This window comes from Wolffia australiana, chromosome 5 (assembly GCF_029677425.1).
Source record: "Wolffia australiana isolate 7733 chromosome 5, ASM2967742v1".
Classification (NCBI taxonomy): domain Eukaryota; kingdom Viridiplantae; phylum Streptophyta; class Magnoliopsida; order Alismatales; family Araceae; genus Wolffia; species Wolffia australiana.
In genome coordinates this window covers 8735739-8746418 of record NC_135839.1, presented here as the reverse complement: position 1 = coordinate 8746418, position 10680 = coordinate 8735739, and the positions used below count along the sequence as shown (strand labels likewise).

Below are 10680 nucleotides of genomic sequence, written 5' to 3'. Positions count from 1 at the left end.
AAATCGCGGAAGACAAATACCGGTTTTGCAGAGACGCTTCTTCGGGATCCTTTCGCCCTTGAATGGATCGCTCGTCGAAATCGTGGGAGAGATGAAAAGGTTTTTTTCCCCAACATTCTGATCGATAGATGATGACTTATTGGGTTTTTTCCGACGCTGATGTGGCGCCCGACTTGGATGCCACGTCTATTACGGTCAGCCCAGCTGCCCAGGTCGCCGTCCGCGTCAGACGCCACATCAGCATTAGAAAAAACCTGGGATCAATCGCAGAACTTTTGAAAAATTGGGGATAGACTGCGGATCTTTTAAACAACTGGGGATAGATAAAAAAAAACCTGGAATAGATCGTGGACAATTTTAAAAACCTGGGATATATGGGACTATTTGCCCTTTTAGTCGTGTGGTTATAGTATTTTTAAAATTTTAAAATTAGTCTTGGAATTTATCGCAGCCTATAAAAAGAGGAAGGTGTTCAATTTGAAATCGTGATTTTCCCGCGTTTGCGTTCCCTCCAGTTTGAGAGCGTTCTCGATGGAGCTTCCCTCGTTATTCGAGGATCGGCTTCGGCGGATGGAGAAGTCGAGGAACGAGCAGATCTTACTCCTCAAGGTTCTTTGATTCTACATTTTTGGTGTATTGCGAGGTGGAAATTTCGATTTCCAGCGACCGGAATATTGATGATGATCGGTAAATTTGTTGGATTGTTAGGCCGAGAAGGAGGTTCAAAAGAGGAAAGAGCGATTTCTATCGGCGAAAATCGCCGCGCTTAGAAGCGTAGAGCGAAGATGTCTTCTTCTGGAAAAGAGGCGAGCCGATTTGAGAAGCCAGATCCTTGCTAATAGGGCAAAGATAGAAGCCGGTGAAGAACGGCGCCGTACTTATGCCCTCGTATCCAGGTAATTTCCAGGCTGGATTGCTCGTTTGTGATGTAATTAAGATTTTTCGGAAGTGAAGAAAATATGAGAGGGAAAAATTGATTTTCTCCAGTCGCTTGTTGAATTTTTGTTGTTTCTCGTACAATCTCCCCTGTAATGCGGTTTTTACGTGGTTGAATCAGAGATATGAAGAAAAGGATCATGGAGTTGGAAGAGAGGGAGAAGGCCACGGAGGGGTTTTATGCAACAAAAACTGCCGAGATTGGTGCTTTTAAAGATTTGGTGAGACGGCGTTTAATGGAAGCTCGTTCAGAGGTGCAGAAGTTGAGACTATCCGTTGCCGAAGTATGTAACGTTCACCTCGTTTTCCTTCCCAAAAGTACAAGACCGTGTCATAAATTTTCCGTTTTATTAGTTCAGCTTTTCTAGCTAGGATCATTCGATCAACAGCGTCTCTCTTTTCTTCCAGCGGACAAAGAAAAGGCAAAAATTGTGACCATTATTCTTAGAAATAGAAAATATTAGAAGAAGATTGAGCTTTACCCTGCGGCTCTAAATATTCATGCAGCTGCGTTCAACCTTGAAGGAACGTCAAGAGCTTGATGGATGCACGAATAATCCCAAAGTTACTGAAGCAGAAAGAAGGAAAGAAGAACTCTTAGCTTCTGAAAGGAGTTTACAGACAACCCTAAATTCAAACATCCAGCTAAGGTCATCCCTTCAAAAGCAACTCCGAAAACTCCTATCCTTAGCCACGGACGGCAGGCAAACACCCAAAAGTTAAAGCCGCGATATCCCATAAATACTCGCCATCAGGTATTTTCCTGAACCGTGCTTTATATCAAAACAGACAAGTCGTTCATCACGGGGATGTCGCTCACCGACATGTACCAGCTTCAAATTTCTCTTCCTTTTCCTCTACTTTTTTCCTTGCCAACACCGCCCGTCCACCGCCAAGATGTGGGTAATCCTCGTTTTTTGAATTTTTTTAATATATGGCTGGAAGATATTTATTACGGAAATTATCTTTTTTAATTAAGACCCCACGTTTCGTTTTCGTTAGGAAACCTCCTCTTCACGTATCCCCATTCTCCGGAGCAACAACGCGGGCTGATCGTTGTGTTTGCCCTTTTCTCTGTTGGGGGGATGATGTCGAAGGCGGCGGTTTAGGTATTTGGGTAAATTCTATGCACTCCAAAGAGGAAATCAAAGCGACCCATGTCGATTAAAGAGAAGAAATTGGATAAATTCAGAGGTTTCTCTGCGAAAGGGAGTGTATCCACGCTTTGATCTTTGTTTGTCGGATCGTCAGGCTCTCGACCTGCAGTTTACATAGGTACATGTGGCCGATCCTCTCTCTCTCTTCCTCTCTCTCCATCTCTCTATCTGTCTATCTTTTTTTGTCGGTATCTTCTTGGTTTCTTGGGATTGTAAACGGCAGCGAGAAAGGGTTGCAACCGACGCTGGGAGTTTGTTAATGGGCTTTCCTCATGAGTTAAAGGGTATCTGTCTGATGCTTCAATTTTCTCTGTTGCTGTTGTTGTCAGCGAGGATGGGAAATAAGCTTGGGAGCAAAAGACTAGTGGTTGAGGAGAAGTACACCAGACCTCAGGGACTGTATCAAAACGCTGGCGTGGACTACAAGAAGCTGAGGAATCTTATTCTCAGATCGAGACTCGCGCCTTGCTATCCTGGAGAAGATGAAGGGTCCAGCGATCGAGAAGAGTGCCCCATCTGCTTCTTGGTATGTTCGTTGACGGAACACTTCCTTTTCATCTTTCCATTCGTTTTATTTTGTTTTAATTTCTTTTTCTTTACCTCCAAGTATTATCCGAGTCTCAATCGCTCAAGATGCTGCATGAAAGGCATCTGCACAGGTATAGTGCTGTACGTTTTTAATTTTTTTTTATCGTTCTGAGCTCAAATGATTATTCCTATTCTACAGAGTGTTTCCTCCAGATGAAGCCCTCGCGTTCCACGCGTTCCACGCAGTATCCTTTGTTCTTTTAGAATCTTGATGTTTTACGAAAATATTCCAGAAATGTGTTTTTTTTTAACCAAACCCAGGTGCCCTTTTTGCAAACGCCTTAATTATGGCGTGGATTACCGTGGCATGAGAACCAAAGAGGAGAAAGGGTTGGAACAGATAGTAAGTTTTAATCTTTCTATGTGAACAATTTGGTCTTGCTCATAACCTATGCTCATGCCTTCATTTCCAACATCTGCCTAGGAGGAGCAAAAGGTAATAGAAGCAAAAATGAGAATGCAGCAGGAGCAGCTTGAGGAAGAGAAGAGGAAAGAGAGGAGTCGGGTTGCTGTTTTGACCAGTGAAATAGTGCCCAGTAGCTCTAGCTCAGGTATACCTTCTGCCATTTGAATATTCATTGATTAACTTTTCTTTAAGTATGATTCTGTGGCCGAACCATTTTATGATCAAAAGTCTAAATCTTCATTTTTGATTTTTTGATCAAACAGAAGTATTATTATATTCAAGTGATCGTTAATAACTGCATTAAATACGCATTTCCCATTTTTTTTTTTCCTGACGCAGGCCTGAATGATTGGGTTGGATCTCCGCGGGGCTCTCCTTTGCCTGCCCAAAGGAGGCTCTTGCAGCCTCGACAAAACAGGTTACATTCTGATACATTTCCTAACAGGGGGATTTTCATCGTTTTGCGTTAGTATAGTTCTCTTTAAATAATAGTTAAGGACTTGATGAACCAAAGGACAAGTTGTGATTATTCCCCACGCTTGCTTGGGGTATTTTCTACATTTAACTGTAGTAAAGTCCCTTTGGTCTGCTATAATCACAAAAACTGTAGAAGCTAAATATTACTCTGACTTTTTTTTTGCTGCTTTTTGTTTCCTTTGAACTAGAGGTTTTTTGTTTTTACCCTGATTTTACTATAATCTGTGGATGCTTCTGTCGGCTATTGTAAAATTCTTGGGTTGGCAGATACACCAGAAAACCATTTTCCAACGATAGGAATTAAAACTCATCAGCAGGCACATGGGGCTCTAAATTATTTTCCGATGATCAGATGTGATGCGATCCTGGATCTAGGCTCATATCGGAAGGGGGGTAGAGGACGAGATAATGTATAAATTCCCGCGGTAGAGAGGTGGAACGGGAAGGATCGAAGAGGAGGCCGAGCAGAGGGGGGTGGGATCGGCCGGGGACGAGCCCCCTGAAGACGCAGTGAGGTAGAGACGATCACGAGGGCAGGGGATCGTTGCGGGGGAGGGAGAGACCAGACTTAGACGAGGAGATGAAAGACAAGAAGACCTCACTTCAGTCAACTTCTTCTTGGCTGTCCTCCTAAAGGGAGGGCATCCCTATTTAAAGGAAATACAACAATCACTAAATGACTGAAATGCCCCTGCAGGCTAACGTGACTAAACTACCCCCTAGGATCCCATCAAGATGCAAAATCTCTACTGAGATTACCTGATCAAATTATTTTCTTGGTTTTCCATGAGTGAGATTTTTATCAATTGTGATTGTATCTCTTCATCGTGTGAGCTTTTAATTTTTTGCTTTAAAATTTTTCATACGATTTCCCACAAATTCAGGTCGGAGAACGTCGATCTTGAAGACCTGATGCTCATGGAGGCAATCTGGCTCTCAATTCAGGAGAGCGGGCCGGGCGTAGAAACAAGGGAATCTCCAGACCCATCCGGCTCGGCCGACGGGCCAAGCCTGCTTTCGCTGGGCTGTAACGAAGTCCATTCTCCGACAGCAGGCCTGGCCCGTGCCGTGGCCTCTCTAGCAGAGATTCAGTTCTCCGCCGCCGAGGCGCTGCCACCGCAGGGAACAGCCTCGGGCCGTGGCGAGGGCTTTGAGGAGCAGATGATGTTGGCCATGGCAATCTCCCTTGCCCGTTCTAGAAGCTCCAGCTCTGACACAATGGACTGGTAAGATCCCCCCCTCCTTCCCAAAAATTCTTTTTCTTATTGCTGATTAGATTGATTCATTCATATTAGGGGAAAATTAAGAAATTTAAGAATGTACAGAACACGTGTTTCTCGACTCCTTTCTTTCTTAACTCTTACAGATGGATTGATACATATGAATTTTGAAAGAAGATATTAGAGAAACTCAGGATCAGGCGTAATGGGCTGGTATTTCTTTCCCTTCTCAGATATATTTTTTCTTACCGCTATTCTTTGTTCGTATTAAGGTTCAGCTTAGGCACTGTGGAATGCTTATCGGTTCTTATTATTTCATATTAGAGGAAAATAAGGTCCAGCTCAGCTGTTGTGAATGGGTTAGTTGGGCCCTCTGAATTATTTATCTTGTCCTTTCAAATAGATTGAATCGAGTCACATGGAAAAAAAATGGAGAATTTTGAGTTTGGTAGGATTGTATAAAAAGGGAGATTAAGCGCTATGCATTGTCTTTTCTTAGTCTTACCTATAGATTAATATTAGGGGGACGTTCATACTTAAGAGAAAATGGTAATTAGCTGAGGATTAGGGATGAGTCAAAACTTAATGCAGTTTTATTATTTATATTGTTTTGTCTGGTTACGCATACTAATGAACTAAAGTCGGTCACTCCATCTAGTTGACGAAATTATAAACTAGTTTGTCATACCTGAGCTGACCTGATTTTTTTATCTGTATAAAGTCTAAACTCGATGTCATTGGTCAGGCCTTGGATCTCGCCTTTGAGGACTTCATTTTAATTGGATTACGAAGTAGTAATTAACACGAGCGGTCAACCCTTATTTTCCAGATGAGAAATCAAACTTGAATTAAGTTTGATTAAAGCTTATGAGTTTATTCAACATTCCAGTGGAATTAATTATATTTCAAGTTTTCATCAAAGTTATGTCAGAGAAATTTTGATTAGTTACTTCATTGTGATCAAGACAATGAAGTATCATCCTCTTCAAGACTCACAGCGATTCATATGCAGATGGTCCAATATTTTATAATGATAATGACTTAGGGTACTACTGCCATGGTTGCTCAGATAATTGGAATCTACATGTCATTGATTTTTTTGAAACAAATGCATATGCAAATAAAGAGGAACCAATATAGAGGAAGTATTCAATAAGTGATATTTTGCTGCAATTTTTATTTCATGGAATTTATATTTTTTTATGGAATTAAATCTAATTAATGACAGAAAATTAGTGATAATTAATTCAAAAAAGTATAAGAAATTTGAAAAATATTAACCCCAATTGACCTAATTTGACCAAATTTTTATAATAACTTCGGGAAATTCATGCATTTTTTAGTGAGGAAACCTAATTAATTCTGATTAAATATATATGCCAACACTTTGTCAGTGTCAGGTGATGAATGATAGCGGTGGTGCGAATGGAGTGAGTGAGATAGTATTACCATGTAGATATGTTTTGGTGAGTGGTGAAGTAAGGTGAGTCATGCAGACTGTAGTGTTACAAGTGGTAATTGAGATGAGGCAGACATGCACCGACAAGCAGCACAATTGGAGATGACATGCATGGTGGAAAAAACCTAGGCTATCAATGACGATAACCAAGGACAAAGGATGATGACATGAGTTAAAAAAGATGAAGATTACAACCCCGTTAAAACATGCCTAACAGGCTGCATGGTGCTTTTTGTTCATCATTATTGATCAAAACATAAATACGGCAATCATTTGCTCTTGGAATGCAAGAATGGACCCAAACAAAATTTTGAATGAGCAAAACACTTCAGTAATCATAAATAGGAATAAAATCCAATGATACTTTTCTACATGAAGTGGGGTGGGGGGGGGGGTCTATTTAGATATCTGACATGGGAACTGGATAGAGGAAGTAAAGGAGGAATTAACCTAAAAAATTTAGCTCAAAAAATATTCATTTAGATATCTTCATTTCAAGTTGGAGTAATCTGATCTATGTGATATTCTCCATCCTTCTTGATTCGTATGGTGGGATTTCAGTGTAAAATATATTTTAAAAATACCAGAAGGGATAAAAATTTCAAAATATTAAAATATTCAAATTTATGTTTTTTGACTTATATGTTTTCATCATTAATATGACCTCGGCAAAATTTATAAAGATACCAAAACTTGAGGAAACTCGTAATTGTATTCTAAAAATAAAATAAACCGCTAAAGTTTTAAATTTAAATCCAAAACATACATATATTTCTTGACTTATACCATAACTTTGTTTATGGATTTAATGTCATAAAATCCTTGAAAATACTAGAAATTTGGATAAAATCAGTGTGTCATTCTAAAATATTGTTAACCTATACAATTATTTATATAAATCCATATATAAATAGTTACTCGTCAAAAAATTGCTTTTAGAAATTAGGATGAGAAAACGTATGTTAAAAAACCATAAAATTGAGAAAAAACTCAACTTAATTCTAAAAACATAAAAAAATAATTTAAATTTAATAACCTGATTTCATGATCATTTCATTAAAAAATAATCATATAATTCATAACATTTATATGAATTTTAGCATTTTAATGTGATTATTGACTAGGGACTCCTCTCATCAATTGGATACTACCTACATTGTGGTACTGCCATAGTGCTCAAAGCATATAAAATAGCCGTCCCCATTCCTCTTTTCCCCTTGATACCACATCCTTTCAAGATTCCAGTAAGACCTCCTTTGAGGGAACAGACAGATCAATTATAGACCAGGTTAATTATACTACCAGATAAAATGAGACAAACTAGTTCTGATAGACTTTTCTAACATTAAATTTGTAAAGAAAATTATTTTAAAGTAAGAATATGTATGATATGAACTTTTCTGCATTAAATTAATAAGGAAATAATTTTTGAATCAGAGTGAAATATATTTTAAGAATGAAACAATATATTTTATGGATTTAGATGAAGTAATCTGGGAAAACTTCTGGTTTTAATTCATTTGTCACTAGGTGTTGCAATCCTATTATTGATCCCTTCATCATCGAAACAAGATTTTGTTATGGCATCAAAATTTAGAATACCATAATGATGAATCATTTTCTGACTTGTGATCTTAATTATTTTTTTCCAGGAAATGTGGACCAAAATAAAAATGGTTGAATTAAAGAAAAACCAATTCAATTTCATATTTAAAGAAATGAGGGAGACAATGACCAATATGGAAAATAGGGGAGCTAAATCACACTAAGTGTGATTTGAAAAGCCAAGAAAGCATGTATGTGTGGCTTTTAGAATTATGTTCATAAATAATTTAAAATTTTGACAGTTATTTAATGTCTTTTATGTGTTTTTTAATGACATGATTATAAATGCTTGTTATTATTGCTTAGAATCAATTGCTACTTCTTTAGAATTATGTTCAGATTTTTCTCCATTTTATGACATTTTAACACAATTTTCTCGTAGTAATTTCATAAATAAAATAATTTATAACTATGAAAATATATAGATTGATGTAAATGATTATAAGAGTCTCTTATATCTTAGAATGAAATTCTTATTTTTTTCATCTTTGGTAATTTTTATTGAATTTATGACATTTATTCACCAAGGAAACACTTTTATGTGTTGAAAAACATAAATTTGAATTTATTAAAACATTTTAGGGGTTTATTGTACTTTTACAATGAAATTCTGAATTTTCTTTCTAGTTTTATGGATTATTCTGATTTAAAATTAATAAATAAAAAATTATGTTCAAAATTATTTTCTACTTTATTTTTATAATATTAAGGAAAAATTTAAAATTTCCAATTTTTCTCAAATTTATGCCTTGCTGGAAATTCAGAACACGGATCAAGGAGGAGAGGCTAGGTGGCTCATAGTGCACCAACTTCAAAGAAATAAATCTAATGATCCAAAAAAAACTTTTATGCTGAAAGTTTGAGGCTAGTTTCACTTTTATCTCATCTATTCATCTAATATATTGGATATATATATAGACCCCCCCCATACATTAAAAATGGCATTCCTGAATTTTGTTCCTTGTTATGATTTGGCATTGCTTTCACCACTAATCATGTCACCTCCTACTTCACTGCTCGTAAGTCTGCATACATTTCCATCTCCATCACCACTAGTGATATTAAAATCTGCATCATTTGCCTCACTTCGCCGCTTGCCAAAGTATTCTAATACAGCCATCTCCGTTGCAATTCTTGAGAGTTAAATTCTATTTCCTCTATGTTGCATTTCCATCTCCGTTGCATCTCCGTTGCAATTCAATTTATTTAAATGATGGTTATTGTAACTCGATTAGATTTTGAGTAAAAAAGGTTTAATTACTATTATTTATTAGAAAATTTATAAAATTTTCAAAAAATATTTTATGAATTTTGAATAAAATAGGTTAATTATTTTTGTGTCATTTTATATATATTTGAATTATTTTTAAAATTATATTTAATTGATTTAAAATAAAAAATATATAAAATAGTTAAATTCGAAATTCACCTATTCAATACTTGCTCACTGTGGATTTAAAAATTATAAATATCTTATATTAATCAGAATCTATGAATGACACACATTAACCATAAATCCTAGTATGGTTGTTGCATACTTGGGGGAAATGAACATCATGGATTATGATGTAGTCTGTATTGAGAATTCAAGGAGCACTTTTGGCTAATGGATACACTTGAAAATGTGATTGGATCACAAGGAATATACAGATAATCTTCGAAAAGTCTGAGGATTATGTTTCATGCTAGTGATTCAAGGTGTAGACTAGGAAATAATGAGAATAATCAGATGATTGAGAATTGTTCAAATTCAAATCCAGATATCTGACAATCTACAAGTTTTGGCAAAAATGTTGAGGGTAATTTCATCTCTCTCTCCTCTATCCATGTATACTCGCTGATTTATAAATAGAGCCTAATATCTTTGTAAAAGTTATCTTGGTTTTTTTCTTCTCTAGTAGGCCAAGTGTAAGAAAGTGATTTCCAGATCCACAAATTTTTTTTCGGCATCTGTTTTGGACCAAAAGAGAAATTGAGGGGGTTCTCCCACTATGGAAAATCACTTTGGTCTTGGCGGAGTATTAGAATCCATAGTAAGTTTCCATGAGTTTATGTTGTCTCCTTCTTCTCAACACCCATCTATTATTATCCATCCATTCACATCAATCAATCCTAGTCTACTCAACCACATTCAGCTCATGGGTGTCCATCCATATCAAATTTGTTGGGTTCTAGAGGCCTTGACATGGATGAATAAATCAAAAATGATTCGCAGCGGAAGAATTGAGTGAATTGAATGACATCAACAAAAACATAACTACCTTTCCACTAATTGCATCCATGATTTCTCATATCCCGGAGTGAGACGAGTCAATTGCTCAAGTGAGCAGCCTCTAGATGCATCCACTCGATCCTCAACACGTCGAATCAACTCCCTCTCATTGACAAGCCCCGTTCAAACTCCATTGTTGTCGTTACGTCATCCCGATCACATCGGGGATGGAGAGGGGGTGTGGGGAGAATTGAGAAGAAGGGGAAAGGCCCCTAAACAATTCTGTTCTGGGTGAATTTTGTTCAGGGCCTTCCCCTATTTATACTGAGTGGGTATTTTTTGTGAAAACCCCCAAAACTTAAGTATATCTTTCGACGTCAAAAGACCATTCGCGTGTGAACCTCAAGGCCCATGTATTAGTCTACTTTACGACTCCAGCAGCCCAATAACCTTTATTGGCCGTCCAAATTAATTAACTATATCATCATATAGATTAATTAACGCCGGATCGATTTAACTCAATCGATAGGTCGAGTCTCCAACATGTGGGTTGCCAAGCTACACCTCATGTTCTAGAAGATACAAAGGAGTGCGTATCAACTCACTTCATGGAACATGTT

At 37.2% G+C, this 10680-nt stretch overlaps 1 protein-coding gene across 3 annotated transcripts; it reads left to right on the top strand.

Annotated features, from left to right (window-relative positions):
* Positions 1 to 1689: 1689 nt before the first annotated feature.
* Positions 1690 to 6203, top strand: LOC144703247 (E3 ubiquitin-protein ligase DA2-like). Of its 3 annotated transcripts, none has more exons than XM_078575371.1 (10): positions 1690 to 1835; positions 1939 to 2211; positions 2423 to 2619; positions 2701 to 2752; positions 2821 to 2866; positions 2943 to 3024; positions 3106 to 3232; positions 3427 to 3505; positions 4449 to 4790; positions 6179 to 6203. In XM_078575371.1, the coding sequence occupies exons 3-10, from the start codon at positions 2428 to 2430 to the stop codon at positions 6186 to 6188; spliced, it is 930 nt and encodes a 309-aa protein (XP_078431497.1). In that variant the 5' UTR covers positions 1690 to 1835; positions 1939 to 2211; positions 2423 to 2427; the 3' UTR covers positions 6189 to 6203. The 3 variants fall into 3 exon arrangements, with proteins under 3 accessions (XP_078431497.1, XP_078431499.1, XP_078431498.1); XM_078575373.1 differs by lacking the exon at positions 6179 to 6203 and adding an exon at positions 4931 to 5127; XM_078575372.1 differs by having other exon boundaries at positions 1718 to 1839.
* Positions 6204 to 10680: the final 4477 nt, after the last annotated feature.

Coding starts and splice junctions, on each gene's coding strand:
- LOC144703247 (XM_078575371.1), top strand. CDS start 2,428: ATGGGAAATAAGCTTGGGAGCAAAAGACTAGTGGTTGAGGAGAAGTAC. Junction 2,753..2,820: donor CATGAAAGGCATCTGCACAG/GTATAGTGCTGT, acceptor CCTATTCTACAG/AGTGTTTCCTCCAGATGAAG. Junction 3,506..4,448: donor TTGCAGCCTCGACAAAACAG/GTTACATTCTGA, acceptor CCACAAATTCAG/GTCGGAGAACGTCGATCTTG.